Below are 23,764 nucleotides of genomic sequence, written 5' to 3' on the forward strand. Positions count from 1 at the left end.
AATGACTTAGAATTGTATGAATTACATTTATAAAAGGCCACATATTTTTCCAGAAACAAAAATGTTTGTGTGCACCTTCTGTAAGCTCCTCTGCTCTATGACAACTCTATGCCACTCTGCAAATTAGATGATATGCACGCAATGCTCTATTGTAAAGTTGAATTTTTTTCCTCCAGGTCACCCCCCTCTCATGCTCACATTATGTTCCGGCAGCTGCAGATTTACAAATGAATTACTGCCGACCGGACGGCAGCATTTGGAAGGATACGTGCTGTGTGTGGGTGTTGTCATTGAAGACCGGGAGTGCTTTCCTTGTGATGTTATGTGTGTATAGTTCTTGGAGTTGAGGCTATTTCCTGCAGATTGTTCTGCTGGCCTGTTTGTGACTGAGGGGTTCCCATTGCTAGGAGGTGATGTTGAAAGTGAGAACACTTTGGATCAGGGATCTGGACACCGTTGTCAGTGTCAGCCCAATGGACCGGCAGATGGCTTTACTGAGTCGTTTCATCAGACCGTCCAAGGGGAATGTATGCAACCTGCTATACACTCGTACTCGCCGTAGACTGGATCGTGCATAAAACATTCTCTATTCAGCCTGCAAAGGCCTGTTTCCCCTTTTACTCAATTTAATGACGAGGAGGTGGAGGAAAAAAAGGGGAAATATGCACATACATTATTTATAAAACACAATTTTCCACCACCATGCTATTTCCCCTGTTTGTTTTTTACCCACCTTCTCGCTATTAAATTGAGTTAAGGAAGAAATCCTAAACAGCGAGGAAGTACTGGTAGTGGCTGTTAGAAAGTGTTACCATTAGTTGTTTTCTTAAAAATAGCTGATGTTTCAGAAGTGTAGCAATGATAGCTTTTGCGATTCACCAACTGCAACTGTAAAAGGAGGTCCAAGCAAAACAATGACTCAAACAACATATTAACGACTTGGGTTCATACTGTAGAATATTTTGAGATGGCTTGGCAATTGGACATTGTTGTCAGGGGTGGTGCTTGTAGGTGTGGCTGAAATAGACTACTTATCTCTGTGCATTTTAGTATTTCATCTATGAATGTGACTGCTTTGTTGAAAGAGTCACCATGACCACTCTGCTACTGATGTTTGGTATGTGAGCATCCCTATCAAACTCTGCACATTCGCTAGAATTTGTCTGTACAATCTCTGGACTTTTCTGAACATTTGTTTGTTTCATTTGTGCAGTTCTTCTGGCTCTACCCTGCTACAGCGCACCTGGTAAGTGGAAAGATCATGTCTTGGGTCTGTTTGTATGAATGAAATCGAGTCAGCTGTTGAGAGGTGTAGGCTACTACTCTGCCTCTCAGATTAAGCCACAGCAGAATTAATTGTAAATTATTGCTTTGTGGTTTGGAATTGAGAGTTCATACATTATGTACCTTATTTTCCTGAAATGCCTTCTGAAAAACAAATGTCAATCGGGAATGCAGTGGATCATGTTGGTTTAGAAACCCAAACATAGTTCTACTTGTATAGGGATATCTGCAATCTAGATGATCGGTCAGGGAAATTAGTTGTCATCATTTAAAATATATATATATTTCACTAGGCAAGGCAGTTAAGAACAAATTCTGATTTACCATGGCGGCCTTCATCCTAACCAGGATGACACTGGGCCAATTGTGAGCCGACCTATGGGACTCCCGGTCACGGCTGGTTGTGATACAGCCTGGGAACGAACCAGGGTCTGTAGTGACACCTCTAGCAATGTAATGCAGTGCCTTAGACCGCTGAGCCACTCGGGAGCCCCATCATTACTCTAAGCCAAAGGTTCTTATGCTTTTTCAGCTCAAGACCCAAATGAGAAAAGTATTGTCCTTGAACGACTCAAATTAAGAAGAAATAGTGTGTGATTATAAATGTTTACTAATAGCTCGCGACCCACCGCTCACATGCTCAGGGTCCACTTTGGTTCCCAAACCATAATTTAAGAAATCCTGCTCTACATCAGTTGTTCCCAACCTTTTTCGGGTTACCGTACCACCAACTGAATGTTGCTCTGCCAGGAGTACCCCTGAAGTACCCCTTCTTTTGCATTTTACCAGTAGTCCTATGGTCTCCTGAGTCTTCTCAAGTACCCCCAGGTGACAATATATTGAGTAAGGTATACCTTACTCAGTTTTTCAGGCATTTTATCATAGAATTATCTCTATGCGTTTTATCCTATCAACTTCAGTCACTGATTGGCAATTATAAAATGCAATTTTTAAAGAAAAAATTATGAATCGCTTTAATTTGTTTTAACTGTAAAGCAATTGACAGTAGGAATATTTTCTTAGTGAGCGTTTTGCAAATATCACGCCTTCCTCATGACCTGAGATCGAGCTTTTCACAGAATACGTAGCCAGCGCTTTGTCTTGATGTGAGGATGTTCCACGTTTCACAGGGCAAGTCAATCCTTTAGGAGTTCCAGTCTCTGCCCATGCTGGGAAGTTCTACGACACGTGAGTATAGCAAGTACCCTTATTATCTGTGCTCTGGGTAGACGCTGCCCTCGGGCTCAAATCTTAAGCGGGGATATGAAAAACTGACCTGATAGTGTTTAGGGGCAAATTCATCCTACTACCTTTGTTGTTCTACTGTATTATTGACTGTATGTTTTGATTATTCCATGTGTAACTCTGTGTTGTTGTATTTGTGGAATTGCTATGCTTTATCTTGGCCAGGTCGCAGTTGCAAATGAGAACTTGTTCTCAAACTAGCCTACCTGGTAAAATAAAGGTGAAATATATATATATATTTTTTTAAATACCTTTCTTTAATTAAGATGTGTCATCATGATGTGACTCTTGTGTTTGTGAGCATTGTGACGCCACTCTGTCTATGGCTGTGTTTCAAACTCATAAAAGACACACGCTCGTCAATTTACCCTTGCCTTATGTCCTTGGCGTAATCTCTGGGGCTATATTTGTCGTCGGTCCAAATGATTTGCCAAGCCAGGGAAGTTTACAACGTAAACCCCTCAGCCCTCATTTTAGTGGACTTTGCGAGTATACAATTATGTTAACTTCGGGACTGTAAGGAATTGCTATTTCGTATGCAGGTGACTAACTTACTGCTAATTACATGGCTACAACTCACAGTAAAGCCTGTGGGGTCCCCTACAGGATAGCTTCCACATTACACACATAATCTCCCTTTTTCTTAACCGAAGAAGATCGAACGATGACGGACAGACAACTGAGCCAATGGCGGAAGACTACAGACTACAACCAGCTGAACCAATCCGGAGATCCGATCTTCCTAGGGTCAACCTACTTTCTGTGACGTATATAAGAGCTGTGCTGACTGTTTACGCTCTCTCTGCCTGCTGTTCCAACACGAACTAACGGAAGAGCCGTATTTACGTGTACCAGATATTCTCCCTCTGAAATAAACTGTCGCTTGTCGTACAATTTTAACACCTGGTCTGAATCGATCCTTAACCGGCTCACCCTTCTAATATCCTTTTATCAACACGACCCATAATTCAATTCGCAATGATTGTACAGTACATCCACTAAGAAAAGTCTGCCAAAACTCAAAACCTCAACGTCAATATGGAGTCAACATACAAGTAAAAACAAATGTAAATAAGTTTGAAATGCACAAACACGTCTCGTAAAACTGATGTTTTTGTTTGTTTAGCTTTTGGAAATTGTAGAAATAAAACATTTCCTTCTTCAGAAGTTCCAGCTAGGCAGGCTGACGTTGGTTAGCTAATTAATTCGCTAGCTGTCATACAATAGGCGTATATTAATAATGATATAGTTAATATAGGTAAACATGCAATCATAATTGACTGTGACACATATAATGCACCAATAAGCTACCTGTGGCTGAAAACACAGCTGATGAGTGACGAATTTCCAGGCAAGGAAGGTCCATTTAAAAATCATTCCTTCCTCCCTCGCCCTGCAAGTGTATACTCGTCAGACGTCATGATACATCATCAGAAGTCCACTAAATTTGAGGGCTGAGGGGAGGAATGCAGCCAATGTCTAGTATATGTGCTGCACATAGATATAGAAAATGACCTCTAGACATGAAGATGAGCCTCTGCCTTTCAGTTCTCCCAGAGATCACGTCTGCGGTGGGCTGAATTATGACGTTCTAGATTACACTTGCTGTGAAAGAGTACTGCATAAAGAGGCGCTGCTGTCTTGCTGTGGAAACAGGGTCTTTAACCTCACCCAGGCTTCCTGTTGCGAAGGTGAGATAGACAGAGTCCTGTCTCCAAGCAGTATCCCATGGCATCTACAGTATTCAATCAAACCTGGTAACTGTGAAAAGTTATTTTCTCAGCACCTCCCAAGTTTTGTTTCAATATGTGTTTATCTGTTATTCAATCGATGCAGGTCAGCTGACTCTTAATGTGAGCCAGCTGGTGTCAGATTGCTGTGGGTGTCAGGCCTATGACCCACTCAACCAGCTGTGCTGTGACTCTCAGATCCTAACCAGGACCCAACCCCATTCCAAGTGTTGCGGAAAAGGTCAGCGAGATCAGGTCTATTCACATCTATTGATGTCATCATTGATTATGTAGTTGTGTTTGTTTTATTCTTCACAAAGGCATAAACAGAGATGTTGTTGTGCTCTCAAACTTTCTTTCCAATAGAGGTCGGGTCCTCTCCTTGTTCGGGCGGCGCTCGGCGTCGCCGGTCTTCTAGCCATCATCGAAACACTTCATTTTCCTTGTGTTGTTTTTCCTCACACCTGGTTTCAATTCCCTCAATAATTTGTTGTGTATATAACCCTCTGTTCCCCTCATGTCTTTGTGTGGGATTGTTTACTGTAAGTGCACGTGTTTGTTTGGTGCGTGACGGGTTTTTGGACCCAATTATCTTGTTATTTTTATGCCATGGGTTTTACTGTTAAACTGCTCCGGCTATTACCAAGTTCAGCTCTCCTGCGTCTGACTTCCCCGCCATCGATTTACGCACCCCTTACATCTGTCTGCTCCCAAAACTGTTTGGGAGATATTTCCCAATTTCCCACCTGCACCTCACGGCTTCTATGTTCACTCCCCATCACAATGTCAAGACCGTTAGACTTGAGCACTTGAAAGCCCTTCAGTCGTTTAAACAGTACATCTGATCAGTCCTTATTACCTGTTCTGCAGAGCTTTACAATGAAGACCACCAGCTTTGCTGTGGAAATGTCGTTAAAGGAAAGAAGGTCCTGACTAAAATGTCCGTTCACCACCGGTGCTGTGGAGACCACCAGTTTGACCAGCGAAGCCACTGCTGCTGCTTCAATTCTGAACCACTCTCTCCAGAGCCTCTCAATGCAAGCTGCTGTGCATCATCAGGGTCTAATGTTAGTATAAAAAAAAGGAAACCTACTGGTTTTGTATGGTTGTAATGAAACTTCACGTTATGATAGTTTGTCATCTTTGTGTGTTTTGTTCTTTCTTTTTTCCCCCAGCACTTGGGAATTGCTCCGACTTCTCCAAAATGGTAAGGTTGCCTTTGGCCTTCAACCATATACTGAACCTCATGTTTCACTTTCTTTATTCAATGTTCAATTCAACCATTTCATTAACAGTCAGGTTTGAATATAATATAATTGATGTCCAATGGCTAAAAGCCACAATGGGATGGCATCCATTTTAAATGATGCAACATCATTAAGATGCAAATTAAAACACCCACTACATGTCAGTTTTTCCAAATGTTCTTTAATATTTACTGAACATCTGCAGGTGTCAGATATTGCTTTATTTTTCCTTGTGGGTTTTGCCTTTTGGCATTGGTCTGCCAACAAGCACATTGACACTGAGATAACCTCCAATGGGCACTTTAACTGTAAAGGTTTGCCTGTAGAACAAGTGTGGTGGAATAATTAGAAACATGATAGATTGTTTTATTTTTTTAAATAATATTTTTTAACTATGCTTGTATGTGTGTATTTGTATACATTTCTACTGTATGTTTATGGTCTGTTAATGTATTTATGTGCATGTGTTGTATGGCATCTAATTGTGGGTGTGTGTGTGTGGGGTGTGCACTGTGCATATGGATCCTTTGAAATGAATGTCTTCCCCTGGTAAACTGTGGAGGCAGATGCAACGGCAAACAAATAGTTTAACTTTCTCAGTTTATAGACTTCCTGTACATTACCTTGCTCTGAGCTGCACTTCCTGCAGAGATCCTCCCCACTCTGTCTTCTCCATCTGCCTCCAGTATGTCCGGGAAACAGCCCTGTGATCTAGGTGCCCATTTCAACCCAACAACAGAGCGTTGCTGTGTGAACCCTACATCTCTCCAGGGACAAAGTTACTCACATGACCAGACCTGCTGTGAGGGAACACTACGCCACCCCCCATGTAAAACAGCATACACGTGCAGACAGAGAAGCACACGTGATGGAGACATTGGAAATGTATTCCATGAGACTCCAGAAAGCATTATTAAATCTATAATGAAAAATAAAAAATAAAATCTTAAATGAGACACGTGTGTGAGTTCTTGTGGAAGATTAGGTGCTCTACCACGAAAGTAAGATAATGCCCTCTGAGCGCCAATGACGTGGGGGCACCTCTGATTCAGAGGGGTTGGGTTAAATGAGAACACATTTTGGTTGAATGCATTCAGTCGTGCAACTGACTAGTTATCCACAAACCACACATGGGAGGAAACAGCATTAAACAGCTGTTTTATATCATCAGTCGAATCACCCAATCTCTCTGCAAATTCTGGGGTTTTTCCACAAAGGCCATATTGCATCATATGTAGGTGAAAGAGCAGTCCATATGTGTAACAGATGACCAGTTTTGTTCAGCAGTCATCGCACTGTATTGTATGGATGCTGATTTTACAGCATGTACAGTAAATGCTGCCAGGTTAGACAGATTATTTACCAGTCTTGATCTGATCCTCACCACCATCCCCATCTCTGTCCTTCCTCCTTCCCATCTCTCTAACCAGATCTCTACAATGGTGCTAGCTGTGGCTCTCAGGTTTACAATCCAGACAGTAAAATCTGCTGTGCCGGGAAGCTGTCCAATAGGGTGCTTGGAAAAAACCTGGTAAGTCCATTAGCCCACAGAGCTCACAGGCCTACAGCTGAAGCTTAGTTCACTGAACCTCCTCCACTACATCAAAATCAGTTCTCCTCATCTCAGTCAAATTGAAGTTACACAGCTAAATCTTCCATACGCTTGTTGAGTTGTTGTTTGTCAAGGCATAAAGACAATGATGTATAGCACAGGGATGTATCTGTGTATTTGTACATTTTTAAATGGTCAAAATAACTAAGAAGTGTCATTTTAAGGCAAGGCTGACACTATACGTTGTCCACAGACCCATTTCAGTCCACTCAGAATATTTACACAGGGCCCCCGTGGGAAGAGGGTGTCCCTATACTCAAGGCCAATTTTCTAGAGTGCTGCTTGATCTAAAAGTCTGCCAGGGAGAAAATCTGCCCCGTGATTTACCAGTAACAATAACTATTTATGGTGTTTGCTTTACTTGGGCTCTATGCGGTACCATGTCAGTTCTGACAGCACATTTAGTTCTGTAAGCCCCACCCTGCAACCAGTTGAGAGTAGAGCAGCTCCTCTTTTGTGTGAGAGTGTGTCAGACGACGGATAACTAGAGGTCTCTTTTCTAACGCTTAGCACTCTTGGTAGAGGATGAGTGCACAGGTCCCCTGGTAAGAAAGTTAGACTCTTTTTGGGGTATGTGCATGCCACGGTGTGTCTGCATGTCTGTTATTCATGTTGTGTGTGTTGTTACCCTGCTGACTGGTGTGTCTCTCTCCCAGTGCTGCGGTACAACTCCGTATGGTATAGAGGACCGAGGGGTGCTGTGTTGTAACCAGACCTTGCACCGTGAGGTGGAGGATGGGTACCAGTGCTCCCCAGGTGGTCACTTGTATCTGCCATCCCGTGACATGGTGTGTGGCTCACGAGTTCATCTCAACGATCCAGGCAAACACTGCTGTGGGGAGGAGACATACGACCCTCAGTATGAAATCTGCTGCAACGGACACACGTGAGTTGCACTGTAGTGTGGAAACTGTAGATAGTTGAACTTAGCCAGGATTCTTCTCTGCTCATACAAGAGTAATAAAGGCCTAGTGCACCATTTATTTAATTTTAAATAAATAAAAAAAATATATATATTTTATTGTGATTTTTCAAGCGGTGCTACAGCACCCTCAGCATCCCTACTTCCCGCGGCTATGGGAGGAAGCTGGTTGATGGTTGTTTGGGATTTTAGGAACATTACTAATGTATTTTTCATTTAAACTGTGTTTATTATTGACTGAAGTCTGTTAATTGGAAATACGTAAAAATGTATCATGACCTGACAGACTGGAAATATATATATATTTATGTTCTATGTATTTTACCCCTCATTCCACTTCCCCCCACAATTTCGATCTTGTCTCATTGGGTTTCACACACCGATCTAAATTCTCTAGAGAACAAGTGGAAACGTGGGCGAACACATAATTAACAAACAATGCTCTAATGTGAAAAGGCTCACACCCTGTCATTCAAACTGTGGGTCGCAACCTGTAGTGCTTTCCCCAAGAACTTGCATGGCAGTCTGAATTTACACTGATACCATTACACAATACTTTGGTCAAGAAATAAGCGGGAGGTCTGTGCAGTGCAGTTGTGAGTGACGCACTTTAATCTACTTTCGTTTGAATCAAAATAAATTCAACTACACTTTTGTTTCATCACAAAACTGGAGAGCAAGCTCTGTCTGGTGATGTCCACAAAGCATATTACATGGTCAAGCAAGAATGTTTCCGACTACTAAACAACTAATGATTTAGAACCATAGAGAGTTACCGAAAGTTGCAAAGAAAACAGGAGCTGCCTTCACTATTTCAGCGCCATTTCATTTACATTACATTTACATTTAAGTCATTTAGCAGACGCTCTTATCCAGAGCGACTTACAAATTGGTGCGTTCACCTTAAGACATCCAGTGGAACAGCCACTTTACAATAGTGCATCTAAATCTTTTAAGGGGAGGGGGGGGGGGGGGGGGGGGTGAGAAGGATTACTTTATCCTATCCTAGGTATTCCTGAAAGAGGTGGGGTTTCAGGTGTCTCCGGAAGGTGGTGATTGACTCCGCTGTCCTGGCGTCGTGAGGGAGTTTTTTTTCGACTTCAACATTTCAGCATCAGCAAATCACCTCTGCTTAGTCTAAAACAGTGACAACTAAAATATCTATGGTCTATGACACTGTCCATTTTTTGTTTTCCTAGGCTACCTGGCTAAAATGCTTGCTTGCTAGCCTAACTTCCTTTCGTGGGCAATGTTAGCTAGTTAACATTAGCCTTCTACAACTAGCTACATATTGAACTTCCATCCTCTCAGGCCAGGGGCACAACAATGTATGAATTAATGGGTGGATCAGAATCACCGTTATAATCATTGGCCAGTACGGAGAATTAAGTAAAACCACAAGTCCAAATCCCTATCTTCATCCATGACTAATTTAGCAAAGGGACAATTTCAGTTAGCTAGCCACCAGAGGACAACAACACAAAGAGATGCAACAATTGAAATAGTTTCTGTCAACAACGTATTTATTTTTATTTGATAAGGGATAAGAGTGAAGCCAAATCCAAACTTGTTTCCCTTGACACTCTGTTTTGGTGCACCAGGAACATTCACAGTTGAGCTCACTCAGTGTAGCTCAATGTTGATGGGCTATTATTTTATACTTTTTTTTTTATCAAGGGAGGCCAAGTGCTCAACGGTTTCCCTTGCATCTAATGCTATACTTGGCAAAAATGTGGCAACAATGTCATACTCTTTATGACCTGACAGCATCAGATAGATGGCCGACATACAGAGGGGCTCTGTTTCGCTCTTTCGGATGCTCTCTCCGGTGAGATACATTCAGCCCAAATAGAATGGGTCAAATCTAATCAATGATAAATAATCATCGGTACATATGGCTCTGATCTCACCCAACATGACAGCACAACAGGAACCAAATTCTGAGAGATGATATGGACTCTTTTGATATAGAGAGCTCAAATATTTTTCTCTGCCCAGACACAGCAGGTGGGGGAATAAGTCCTGCTGCGGAGGGAAGGCTTATGACCCCAGCTGTGACCAGATGAAGTGCTGTGCAGGGACTCTGTATGACCTGCAGGTTCAGGACAGACTCTCAGAGGAGGCCCAGTGCTGTGGGAGTGTCCTGATGGAGGCCGGCTCCACCCAGACCTGCTGCTCTGCCCCAGGGCTAGACCTGCTCTATCCTACCCAGCCAGGGTTCACCTGCTGTGGGCACCGCTACCCCAACTCATCCCTGTGGTCCTGCTGCGCGGGGGTCCTGCACCCAAGGCCTGAACCACACACCACCAGCAAGAACATGATTCCAGGTCAGTGGGAACCAGATACAATCCAAACTTGATACCCATTTTTCATCCATACATGATTTATCTCTGAAAGGTCTCCGAAAGACCTACCTACAGGGCAGACGAGTGATATGAAGATTCTATATGTTATTCATGTGGTCCTTTGTAGCTCCGTTGGTAGAGCATGGCGCTTGTAATGCTGGGGTAGTGGGTTTGATTCATATGTAAAAATGCACTCGTGACTAAGTTTCTTTTGGATAAAAGCGTCCCCTAAATGGCATACATGCATAAGATAAAGGGGATGTCTTTTTATGGGTCCCTGCCTGGAGTCTGTCTCTGTCCATTTGATTAGACTGTTGTTCATTATCCTCAGGACCCAGGCTTCTACCACTGGGGGATCTGAAGACTGAAGTCCTGTGTCACAGCAGAGGTAAGACCTCCAGTTTGAAGCACAAGATGACAGGAAACATTACTCAATACTTTGACCTTTAGCAAGAGCATTGGGAAGCCCTTGAATCTACTTTTGTGGGAAGTTCTTGAATCCCTTTGGGAAGCACTTAGACTAATTGATTTACAGTAGCTTCACAACACGGATCTAAAGTGTGTGTGTGTGTCTCAGTTCTAGTAGGGACAGTGGAGAGTGTGTCTGTGAAGATGAATGAGCGGTCCATCGTGATGGTGAACGCCATGTACATGCTGGCCTCGCGTGGCCATGTCAGCGCCGTGCCTTCCCCTCACAACGTCACATTACCCGACCACTGCAGCTCCCCTGAACTGGTGCCGGGCAACACTTACATCTGGGTGAAAAATAATTTCTCAGACACCATAAGTTTCATCTCTGATCATTCCTCCCCTCTCCATTCCATTCTCTCCAGGTGCTCAAAATGAGACTTTTAACCATGTTTTGAGGCAATACAGTGTTTTGTTCACAATTACATTGCTTACAAAAAATGTCTTTAAAACAAAACCCGTCTATTTTGGGTTCTGATGGGGTAGGACAGATTAACTGAGCTCATGAGGCGTACGTTATATTCTTAAAGAGTCAATTTGTAAATAATTAATTTAAAACTCAAACAAAAATGTGGATGTTGACCCATTTAAGATATCAGTATATCTTTAAGCAATTTTTATTTGCTTACAAAAAAAACCCAACCGTATTTATGAGATCTCATGAGTCATATCTCAGGATAAGTCATATTTTATTATGTTTGTCTGGGTAGTGGTTTTCTGTTATATTATCGCAAACGTTCCATTAATGTTAATGCAATATTTTCTTAATAATGTATATTCCATACTGAAGCTATTTACTCACTTGAAACTCTTAGTTCAATGTGACACTAACATCATTGGCGTGAATCTGTCTGTGAAGTGATTGCACCACATTGTGAAACGGCAGGAAATAAGCCTATTTTCTAACCAAGCAATTGTGTGTAGGTGTGTGACTTTTTCCACATTGTGTTACGTTACAGCCTTATTCTAAAATTCATTCAATTGTTCCCCCTCCCCTCCCCTCCCCTCCCCTTAAATATGACATTTACATAAGTACTCAGACCCTTTACTAAGTACTTTGTCGAAGCACCTTTGGCAGAGCGATTACAGCCTCGAGACTTGTTGGCACACTTGTCAGAGAAGACAGAGGAGCATCTATCAACATAGCAACCGTCACAAGAATAATAAAGGACTATTCTAATAAATGAAGATACTCCAAACTCCGATATTGACTGAGATATAGCACATAAAACATTGTCCTGCCACGGACAAATAAGATCCTTGCTGATCCTCTCTTTTAGTTGTGACTATTGTACAAGGCTGGCACCTGCATGACATCAGAACTACTGTATGAAAGACAAAGTAGAGTTGGCTCAGTTCCATTCCACATAAAAAAAACATCAAACAAAGCTGTCCAGTTACAGGGCAAATAACTGTATAAACTGCAAACACATGGTGTTATAATTTTAGTGTTCCTGAACATTGTGCTGAAAATAATGGAAGGATTGAAGAAAGCGATAGGATATTTTAGTGGAGCCTCAGAAACCACAATGAAATGACTGTATATCAAAACAATAGGTTGACACCGGCGCCAAACAATTGCTTGAAACTGTGAGCGAGAAATTGCATCTTTCATATGCTTCCTTCCAGGCTCTTGTCGTGGGAGATGGTCCATGTCCTTGGACACATTCCCAGTTAACCACACAGCCTCTTCCTGTATGAAGCTCTGACCCAAAGTGTCTCAAAGTAAGCCAAACGTGGCACTATTGTAAAACAGTTCTAACACAGCAGATCTATGCTCTCTAATGGCCTACACAAAGAAAATATCATGTTATGAGCACCACATATCTTTTGTTTCACACAAATTGTTTAAAACAGAACATAGACAGAAACGCATAAGCTTACATGTCAAATGTCATTTCATCCTATTTTAGAGACTAATGAAAATACTGTATCCTATCACTACTGTGTGTAGGGGGAAAGCATAGGGCCACTATCCCTTGAATAAATTCAGGGACAAGAGGCTCATTTGAGCTGGCGAGGGTTATAAACGGACAATAAAGTGATTATTATTAACACAGAGAAGCTATGTTAATAAATAAGTAGGTTCACTGACAGCAGGCTGGAGAGTTAGGTCGTAAACATACACACCTCAGATGCTGTCGAAGACTCCGTCTACTTACTCAACACTCTTAGAAAAAAGGGTTACAAAAGGGTTCTTCGCCTGTCCCCATAGGAGAACCCTCAGTGGAAAGGGTTCTACATGGAACCCAAAAACGGTTCTACCTGGAACCAAAAAGGGTTCTTCTATGGGGACAGCCGAATAACCCTTATTGGTTCTAGATAGCACCTTTGTTTTCTAAGCGTGTATAGGAAAGCAGTTGACATACACACCTCAGATGCTGTCGAAGAAAGACTCTACTTGCAAGGTGTGTGTCAAAGCATCTATTAGGAAAACAGTATAACAGAGACTCAATTTGGATGAATGATCTCCAAATGATTTGATAAAAGGAGGAACTTCAGCATAGCTTGGGAATGACTATCCAGAAGAATGAGATCGGGTTGACTTGCTGACAGAAAGAAACTTAACACAGCATTTGCACTTCTTCTCGACATCCCCTTTGGGATGCACTTTTTCAACAATTGCCTTTTCAGGGATGATTGGAATAGTGTGGTTTCTGAGATTACATTTCAAAATCATATAAAAGTGATCTGACATGTTTAAGCAATAAGGTTCGAGGAAGTGTGATATATGGCCAATATACCACAGCTAATGGCTGTTCTTACACACAACTCAAAGCAGAGTGCCTGGACACAGCCCTTAGCCACTTCAGTCCTTCTAATTGATGGGAACTACACCATCCCCCCAACAAACCTCAAGTTAGCTCTTTCATGCCAACAAAAGGCAACATCAAAAATGGCTCTCTAAAAAAAATTATCTTCAGATTTGAACTCTCAAACTCTGGTTTGGGATGCTGTCACCATAACCACTACTCTACCAGACAGACAGAGACAGAATGTTAAGGGGTACTTAACAATGCACACATCAAAGACAACATTTCAGAGGTTAGAGAATGGTGTGGGGGCTTGTACTTCTTGGGTCCACCAACCGTTCCTCAATCTTCTTTTGATGACTACAAACAGAGATTATGAATCTTCAAAACCTACACTATAGGATGGATGTGTTTAGGAACGGGGGACGAAATTCGAAAGAGGCGTATTTCCAATTACCAACAAATAGACCCTAGAAATGTTATTCCAAAATCTTAATATTGGAACTTTGTCCCTTCATTTGCCTACTACTGTCTATAAGCTATCATAACACGTGGGTTCTTTCTTGGGGACAAGGTATCGGAACGCTTTTGAATGGTCTACAAAGCATGCCCCTAGGCCAAAGTTGCCTTTTGCAGACAAGGGTTATATTGTTACTCCACGACATTACGTTATCACAACTGTATTAAAGAACATTCTACACAAGGTTTATACACCTTGCAGGTGAGGACAATGGTTAAAAAAAATGGGAGAAGAGTAGAGAAGACTTCCTCATTGTACTGTATATCAGAATATATCACAACTTATTCCAAAAAGCTCAAGACTGTTATTGTTCCCTTCAATAAAAATATTTTCAAACTACCTTCTGCACATTTCTGCTACTGTCTTAGGCTATACAAGTGCTATCTCTTGAAAAACAACATGTTGATACCTTTGCAATACCTTTATCAGTAATAATAATAATAAACCTCTGCTTTAGTAAAGAAAACAATAATGACAGGAGTGTTGTAACAAAAACAAGTGGTGTCCACTGATTAAATGCAGTATTTCTGGAAAACCCAGATATTCACAAAGTTTGATGAATGACAGGTTGTTTATTCATTCAAAATAGATTTGGCCTTTAAAATTCAATTAAGCTGCTTATTTTCAGGGTTCAGTGAAAGCGGGTTATTTTTGACCCTTAGATTACACAAGGGTTAAGTAAAGTATTTACAAGGTTTCTAGTCATTTCTTGTCATTAATGTCTAATTGACCACACATTAGTGCAAGTAGAAGTGCAGTCAATGCTACACAGGTGTCTGTCGTCTAGGTGCTCATTATAAGTGCTTGAAATCATAGACTGACTCCTTTGCTGTGTTCTAGAGCATCAAGACTGTGATCGATCAAGGGTGAATTGTGACCGAATTACTGAGCTTCAAATAATATTAAGTCGTTTTTTATAAATTCATCTAATCGGTCTCCATTCACCTTAAAAGTCATCTGCAAGCTGGTGACTCCAACAATTCATTGACACAGTTGTGACTGGTAAGGTTTATTTGTCATGGCACCACATTTTACACATGACATGGCAAAATTCATATAAATATATTATTAACATACAGATGCCATGTAATTGAAGTGAAATGATGTGACCCTCCAATCTAAAATGTAAGACTTCACATTTCTAAAGTAGTGTATTGAAAACATTTCACACAATTATTTTTCAGTTTGTCATTTCCCTTAAATTTTGCAGTCAGTCATCCATGCTATATGAAATGATAGGGTGATGAACACTGTATGGGTGGAGGTCATCCGGAATTTAGAAGGATCAATGGGTCAACGGTCCAATATCTTATCTTTAGGGCCAGAATGGCACTAGTAACACATGCAGGTGAAATACCCTTTAATTTACCAAAATGACTGAATGCATTCAGACAAACATGCATGCATTACCCTAATAATCTTTAGCCTTTACAGTTATGGAAATATACTGAAATGTTTAAATTGGGTTTTCTGTTACCTTGGTGGTCTGCAGCACCACTAAGGACCATTCTCCTATGCTGTAGGATACCCTATCAGAAAACGTTTAGTAACTTTTTGCTTTTATACAAAAAACTAGCCTTTAGTGGCCCATTAGCTAACCACAAGTTTCCTGTACAAAGACTTTAATGAACTACTAAAACTATCTGACAATTTCGTGTAGAAAAAATCAATATAATGCGTGAAATGAACCGGGTCTTTTCTGTGCCGGTCTTTAAGCATAACTGTATACAAATATACTAATTATGCATCCAGTCTCTGATTATTGATGATATTTCCCATTCTGCCCAATTGTGACCTTTGACCCCTTGCATACGTCCTTTAATTTCCACATTCTGGATGACATCCTGCCAAACTTTGGTATGTCACCGTTTGATCTAGCATGTGACCGTTTTTTCACCAGCACTTGTCCAATGTTGGCTGGCCTATGCAGTTAAATGGAAAGGTTCTACACGATGTAGACATTACATGTGAATTGGGATGAGGGGAAATGCCAATCAATGACAACTGAAATAACAAATATTATCTGTATATCAGTACTTGTTCTTGTAGACGTATTTTGAATCTGTTTAATATGTGGGTGAAGCATTTAATTTGTTTAACCCTTTTTAAGGGTTTAACCCTTTTAGTTATTTATAATCAGTGATTACTTTTAGGGAGGAAGAAAGGAGGGATATATGTAAAGATTGAGCAAGCCACTATTGTCAGCTCGACATCCCAATCGTGTTATTTGCATATAATAGACTTTTTACCTCTGACCTGTATACTGTCTGTACCATTCCAGATATCTCGTACAGTGGAAACACTTGAGCGTCTGCGTCATCCGCATCAGCAATAACTCATCACTCCTACTCCAGGTAAATTCATTAGCATTAAGTTTGATACCCAAATAACCCCACTCAACCCCAGGGACCAAGTGTCAACATTCAATCTAACCTGGGGTCTTGCGTATCAAGTGTCTCAGAGTAGAAGTGTTCCCCTCGGATCAGTTTTGCAGTTTACAACAAGAATAAGATTAGACACATCCTAGATCAGCACTGACTCTGAGATGATTTGTGGATGAAGTCCCAGGTCCGCCTCTGTCCATGTTCATTTGGATCTTAACATGCCTTTTTGGGGCCCTAACTGAGATTTTGTTGGGGTGCCCCCCACCCCCCAACAAAATCCGTATTGGGCCATTATTGCTAGAAGTTTAACTGGTGCGACTAACTTACCAATCTAAATGTTTGTAGCTGACATGTGACTCAGTGACTTACACAACTTGTTCTGATATTTATTACATACTTTAAAAAAAATGTGTTTTCTATTGTTAGGTATTGCTGCATTGTGGGAGCTATAAACAAACGTTTTGTTAGGTATTGCTGCATTGTGGGAGCTATAAACAAACGTTTTGTTAGGTATTACTGTGTATGTTACAATTTGATAACGAACTGCTGATTCATAACCAAATCTCAATTTCACCTTGTGTATTTTACTATTCTAATACAATAGTAAGTGACTGAATTCTTTATAAAATAAATCTAATAATAATGGTAGGTGGCCCCCTAGCTACTGCTTATGTCCCTTATACCTGCAGCCCACTGGTTATGAATGATAGCGTAATTCCATCCTCCCTGGAAGTAATCATTGCTTAGACATGATTTGGCAAGTCATGTATTTAGAAATGATTACAGGGGGGATATGGTTAACTTTTATCAAAGGTTAGAATTCACTTTAAATCCTTTACCTTTAATGTCAAATTCTGCATGCTGATTTTAAATCAAAATTATTTAATTTATGTAGAATGTAAGAGGTCTCAATTTCTTTCTGAATGTACCCCAGTCTGGCTTAGTAAACGATTTGAAGCACTAGAGATATTTTTCCATATAACATTCCATATAGTTAGTTAACGGTCTTAATATCAATACTTATACCAATGTAATTTTCCTTGTCAGAATGCCAAAGAGAAAGAGGGCCCCAACTTTTGATGACATTGCCTCAGTTGTTGAAAGGCTAGGTCTCTCACCAGAGGAAGTTACAGCAGCTAGCTACCATCAGGAAAATGGATTATTTTCTTTGATAGTCATTGAACTGGAAAGGTCTAACACCTTCAGCTATCGCCGTCAACTCTACGATGTATGGAGTAAGGGAAGGATGGCCAATGCACAACCCCACTCCGTCTCCCAGATTGCCCCTCCAATCACTACCACAACAAGTATACACCACACGCCTGCTGCCTTTAACACCAGCACAAGCAGCTGAAATGATTGAAACGGTTGATCCCACTAAGGTATCCCACCTTCCACCACTCCACCCCAAGCCTGGAGACATTTTTCTGTTTGCAGGTAGTTCCTTGTCATGTGAGGACTGGAAAGCGGACAAAAAAAATGGATTCAGAAGGGATCCCACAACCTTCCTCGCCGTTCACCAAAACTAAGGGTGCGGTACTATGCAGGAAAGGAAGAACCAGGGTTCCAAAAAAGGGAGTATGAGTTGCTTCACCAGCCTGATACTCCTGTGCTAATTCACTACTTTGGTGAGGAGGCACACTCCAATGTCCCCCACCCCCACGGCAACAGCCAACAGCAGCAAGCAAGAGATTTCATCCGATCGGCTACCTCAATCATAGATGAAATGTCCCGGCGAAAGGCTGAAACACCTGGCAAAGTATACTCAGACATGACTAATAACCCACCACCCCCCCCCCCAAATGCATCATTCATGCCAGTTTACCAACCTCGCAACTTGGCACAAGTAAAGAACACAATTCGTCGAGCAAGGGACGTCACTGTTTTGGACCGGGACGAGTTGGTGGCAACACATATGATGGGTGACATTCTCCCCGGATTTGTCACCCATATGGAGACTCGACCCGCAACCCTTCTGGTAGTGGCAGCACCAGAAATGGTTGAAGAGGCCAAGGCAGTTATTAAAAGCAAACACCAAGGGGCACACATTTTTCACTATGACCCCACGTTTGACCTCAGCAATGTTTATGTTTCACCCCTTGTTTTCCGTCATGTTGCATTTCAAGAGGCACCTGTCCTTCCCCTGGCATTCCTCATTCACACCACCCGGCACATGGAAAATCACAAACAGTTCTTTCGCACCATCCTTTCATTCCTTCCCCAACTATCAACAGCAATCTTCTGCACAGACCGTGAGGCGGCTATTGAGGGAGCAATCCAGTCTGTGCTGCCGCAAGCCAGGATTGTCAATTGCTGGAACCACATCTCCAACAATGTGAAGCACAAGATGGGGTCAGAGGGTGCCGAAGCTGTGGCCGATTACCAGCAGGCCATCAAAGAGCTCTTGGCAACGAAATCAAGGAGTGACTACGAATGCACACTGGCGAGGGTGTGTCTTCACTGGAGCCCTGATTTCAAGGCTTATTTCCATCAGTCGCTCTCTGATGCCATGGACAAGAGTGCACAATACGTGCTCAACAGCTTGGGCATCCAGTCAGATGGAATAACCAACAACTGCTCAGAGAGCTTCAATGCTGTCCTCAAGGCATTAGTTGGATGGAAGACGGTCAGAGTAGATAAATTGGTTTATCTACTCTACCAACTCCAAACCAATGCCTTGAGGGAGGTGCTGCAGGGCTACTGTAATCTAGGGAATTTCCACCTGACCCCTGAGTGCCATGAGCAATTTTCCAGGCGAATGCCCACCACCAGTTTCCCCTACCACATGTCAGAGGAAGACATGGTGTCTTTTGCTGAAGGCATTCAGTCCTGTGTGGCACAAGAAGAGGTTGTCATGGCAGAAACTGGAGTGGAGGCCTTAGCCAGGATGATTGTGGCAAAAGGACCAAGCACCAAATCGTTCCTCTACCAGGGCTTCTCAGACGAGCAGCATGTGGTTACTCTGTTGCCAACGGAGACGTGCTCCTGCTCTGCATCTGACCGTGCCCAGAGGTGTGTCCACCGACTGGCAGCTGTACTGGCCATTGGCGGAAGTGTGGACAGTCCTATGCCAATAAAGCTGAGGACAAGGCATCTGGCCGCAAAACGCTCTGGCCATAAGTGTGCCACCAAGGAGCATGTCCAGACGGGCACCAAACAACAGGAAGAGCAATCGACCGTTCATCAACAGGTCGGTCTTATGTGTTGCTATTTAGTTACATTTCTTATTTGGGTACGTTAAAATGGTAAGCATTTTTACGAAGCCATGTGATCCTCATGGGTTTAATGTATATACGTGAAGACAAAATGCAGATCTGTCCCAAACTGAACTGTAACCATTATTCAATAGGGTGACCAATTCCAAGTCTCTGTCTGAGAAACACCCCAGCAGGGATGACGAATTGGAGAATAGAGTAAGTGGAATGTGTCTGTTTTTGTTATGTTCTGCATGTTTTCCTACTGCATGTTGATCGCATCTGTACACTCAGGCAGTTTGGACCCCATTTTTGATGGCCAAAATCTGTTTGCCCACAGTTGCTTCACCTATACAATGTCGTCGGATGGAGTGGACAGGGCAACCGCTCGATTTTTGTTGGAGGGATCCGTTGCCATCCTGCACCTCCATGACTTCCTTACATTGAAGCCCAATGAGTGGCTTAGTGGGGACGTATGTTAAGCTCCCCCACATGTTATGGTTGAATTGTATGAAATTTCCATGCGTGCAGTTGGTATAAAGTACAATTAGAGTTGTTGACTGAGGTGACTATTGCCTGAGCATCATGTGAACTTTGACCAACCATATGCCATTCTGATTTAGGTAATTGACTTCTACCTCTAACTGAAGAGGGTTGACCTTCAAGTGGAGAGGGATGTTTTTATTGTGGATCACATTGTGACAGGGATTATCCTGCATGGGGACAAGGTGGCGATGCGCAAGAACACCTTGTCAAAGGTAAAGGCATGTCCGCAGAGTTGCTTTTGTGTCATGTTTCTAAATAAGAGGCTAGACGGGTCAATGTAGGGAGAGCTGCCACCTTCCTGACAAAAGATTGCCTGGCACACCGTATAGATGTTTCTTCACTCCTATTCCTGTAGACCAATCTGGAGCAGCACAGTTGCTTGATTGGTGTTTGCAACGTGGGAAACTACCACTGGATACTCTTGGTAAGCTCTACAAGATTGACCATTTTAGTGAGAGATTAGACAGTACTATTCTTGAATATGTTATGTTTGAGGCCATTTTGATATACTGACTTGGAATTACCGCTTGTGTTTGTTTAGTATGTCAATCGCAGGACCCACTCTGCCATTGTCCTGGACCCTACTGGTTCCCCTAACACAGAGACCCATATGAGCGAGAACCTGGTGAAGCACATCAGGTATGGTCAATCCAGGGGTGTAAAAATAGTTTTTAGGGGTATCTGTACCTTACATTGGTATTTACATTTTTTTTACCACTATTACTTTACTACATTCCTAAAGATATGTCGTTTTTACTCCATATACATTTTCCCTGACACCAAAACCGTTACATTTTGAATGCTGAGCAGGACAGAAAAATTGTCCCTCTCAAACTACTGCCTCTGATCTGGCGGACTCACTACACACGTTTTGTTTGTAAATTATGTCTGAGTGTTGGCGTGTGCTTCTTGCTCTGTAAATTAAAAAAAACTAGAATCTTGCCTTCTGGTTTGCTGACATAAGTTAGCACAAGTTATACATAAATTATACTTAAACTATACTACAGTTCCAAAGTTTGGGGTCACTATAAAATGTCATTGTTTCTTAAATAAAATATTTTTACATTTAAAATAACATCAAATTTATCAAACACATTGTTAATGTTGTAAATAACTTTTGTTGCTGGAGACAGCAGATTTTGTATGGAATATCTACACAGGCGTGCAGAGGCTCTTTATCAGCAACCATCACTACTGTGTTCCAATGTCACATTGTGTTAGCTCATCCAAGTTTATCATTTTAAAAGGCTAATTGATAATTAGAAAACCCTTTTGGAATTATGTTAGCACAGCTGAAAACTGTTGTTCTGATTAAAGAAGCAATAAAACTGTCCTCCTTTAGACTAGTTGAGTATCTGGAGCATCAGCCTTTGTGGGTTTGATTACAGCTACAAAAATCCCAGAAAAAAAAGCACTTTCTACAGAAACTCATCAGTCTTTAACCAGAATAGAAAGAGGAGTGGGAGGCCCCGGTGGTTACGGACCTCTCCGCCATTCACGCGGAGTACCAGGATCTCTGTGAGCTTTTGAACAAGTCCCGGCCCACTTCCCTTCAGCAGCACTACTCCTATGACTACGGGATTGACCTTCTTCCTAGCACCACACCGCACCGGGGACGTCTGTACTCATTGTCGGGACCATAGACGAAGGCTATGGAGAACTACATTAGGGACTCTCTAGCTACAGGATTTATCCATCCCTCTCCCACTGGCGCAGGCTTGTTCTTCGTGGAGAAGAAGGACAAGGCCCTGCCCCCGTGCATTGACTACAGGGGACTCAATGACATTACTGTTAAGAACCGATATCTGCCACCACTCATTTCCTCAGACTTCGAGCCTTTCCAGGTGGCAACTGTACTCTCCAAGCTGGATCTACGAAACGCCTACCACCTGGTGGGGATACGAGAGGGGGACGAGAGGGGGACAAGTGGAAGACCGCTTTCAACACGGCCAGCGCCCACTAACAATATCTGTTCATGCACTTTAGCATCACCAACTCCCCTGCTGTGGTCCACATTCTGGTGAATGATGTTATCCGTGACATGCTGAATCGGTTCGTCTTCGTCTACCTTGATAACATCCTTGTCTTCTCCCGCTCCCCCCAAGAACACATGCTCCATGTCCAGCAGGATCTCCAGCGCATTCTGGAGTGATTTCCATCGCTCCACCAACACCTCCTGGTGTTAGCCAACTTTTATCGCCACATTATCTGGGATTACAGCATCCTTGCCTTTCCCTGTCTGCCCTCACCTCTACTAAGGTTCAGTTCACATGGTCCACGGCAGCTGACCGGCTATTCCGGGACCTGAAATAGCGCTTCACCACAGTTCTGATGTTGGTTGATCCGGACCCTTCCTGTTAGTTTGTGGTGAAGGAAGATGTTTCTGATGTCGGAGTGGGGACTGTTCTGTCGCAATGTTCTGCCCTGGATTGGAAGTCGCATCCCTGCGCCGCCTTCTCCCACCACCTCAACGCCACAGAGGAATTATGATGTGGGGAATCGGGAGCTTCTAGCAGAGAAGATGGCAATGGAGGCACTGGCTTAAAGGGGAGGAGCATCTGTTCATTGTGTGTACAGACAACCAAAAAATCTAGTAGCTCCGCTCTGCTAATCGCTTGAACTCCAGGCAAGCGAAATGGGGGCTGTTTACCCAGTTCAACTTTTCCCCCTCCTACCGGCCGGGGTCCAAGAACATCAAGCCGGATGTTTTGTCTCTCCGCTATAACCCCAAGGCTACCACCCCAGAGCCCGAGACAATCCTTCCTACCTCTCGCCTGGTGACTGCACTCAGCTGGGGTATAGGGGAACAGGTCCGGGAGGCGCAGCAGTCCTAGCCGAAACCTGGGAGGGGGTGTCAAGAACCAGATGTTTGTGTCTAACGCTGTCCACTCCGCGGTCCTGGAGTGGGCCAAATCCTCCAGGTTAGCCTGTCACCCTCACAACCCCTGGTCCAACATATCCCTGGATTTTGTCACGGGTCTCTCACCCCCCACCCTCCCGTCTGAGGGCAACACTGCCATCCTGACTGGTCGACCGGTTTTCCAAAGCCGCACACTTCATTCCTCTCCCCAAACTCCCCTTGGCCAAGGAGACGGCCCAGCCCATGGTGTAGCATGTTTTCCGGATTCATGGACTGCCGCTGGACCTGGTCTCCAACCGGAGGCCTCAGTTGTCATCCCGGGTCTGGAAGCCATTCTGTGCCCTCATTGTGTCGTTGGCCAGCCTGTCCTCTGGGTTCCACCCCCAGTCCAATGGCAAGTCGGAGCGAGCAAACCAGGATCAGGAGAGCCCGATTGGCCCTTACAGTAAAATGCTTCCTTACGTCCCCTAACCAACTGTGCAGTTAAAACAAAATACAGATAAGAATAATAGATACAAGTAGTTAAAGAGCAGCATTAAAAAAATAACTATATATACAGGGGTGTGCTGGTACAGAGTGAATGTGCGGGGTCACCACAATTAGTTGAGGTAGTATGTTCATGTAGGTAGAGTTAACTAAAGTTACTATTGCTTG

The 23,764-nt window shown here is 42.8% G+C and overlaps 2 protein-coding genes across 3 annotated transcripts; both read left to right on the forward strand.

Annotated features, from left to right (window-relative positions):
• The first annotated feature begins 1,196 nt into the window (after nt 1–1,196).
• On the forward strand, nt 1,197–14,456 carry LOC115137088 (galaxin-like). Its single transcript, XM_029673130.2, has 12 exons — nt 1,197–1,246; nt 2,415–2,472; nt 4,078–4,220; nt 4,366–4,500; nt 5,130–5,326; nt 5,435–5,466; nt 6,193–6,335; nt 6,937–7,037; nt 7,775–8,004; nt 10,039–10,367; nt 10,717–10,773; nt 10,963–14,456. Exons 5-12 carry the CDS (start codon nt 5,198–5,200, stop codon nt 11,229–11,231), a joined length of 1,290 nt encoding a protein of 429 aa, XP_029528990.2. The 5' UTR covers nt 1,197–1,246; nt 2,415–2,472; nt 4,078–4,220; nt 4,366–4,500; nt 5,130–5,197; the 3' UTR covers nt 11,232–14,456.
• A 3,104-nt stretch (nt 14,457–17,560) lies between these two features.
• On the forward strand, nt 17,561–20,973 carry LOC115137654 (uncharacterized). 2 transcript variants are annotated; one of them, XR_010465005.1, is made up of 4 exons: nt 17,561–19,700; nt 19,860–19,923; nt 20,045–20,674; nt 20,792–20,973. XR_010465005.1 is itself a non-coding variant. In XM_029673982.2 (3 exons), the coding sequence occupies exons 1-2, from the start codon at nt 18,237–18,239 to the stop codon at nt 19,884–19,886; spliced, it is 1,491 nt and encodes a 496-aa protein (XP_029529842.2). In that variant the 5' UTR covers nt 17,561–18,236; the 3' UTR covers nt 19,887–19,923; nt 20,045–20,973. The 2 variants fall into 2 exon arrangements, 1 of the variants encoding a protein (XP_029529842.2); XM_029673982.2 differs by having other exon boundaries at nt 20,045–20,973.
• The last annotated feature ends 2,791 nt before the right edge of the window (nt 20,974–23,764 follow it).

The sequence above is a fragment of the Oncorhynchus nerka genome, linkage group LG11 (assembly GCF_034236695.1).
Source record: "Oncorhynchus nerka isolate Pitt River linkage group LG11, Oner_Uvic_2.0, whole genome shotgun sequence".
NCBI classification, from domain to species: Eukaryota; Metazoa; Chordata; class Actinopteri; order Salmoniformes; family Salmonidae; genus Oncorhynchus; species Oncorhynchus nerka.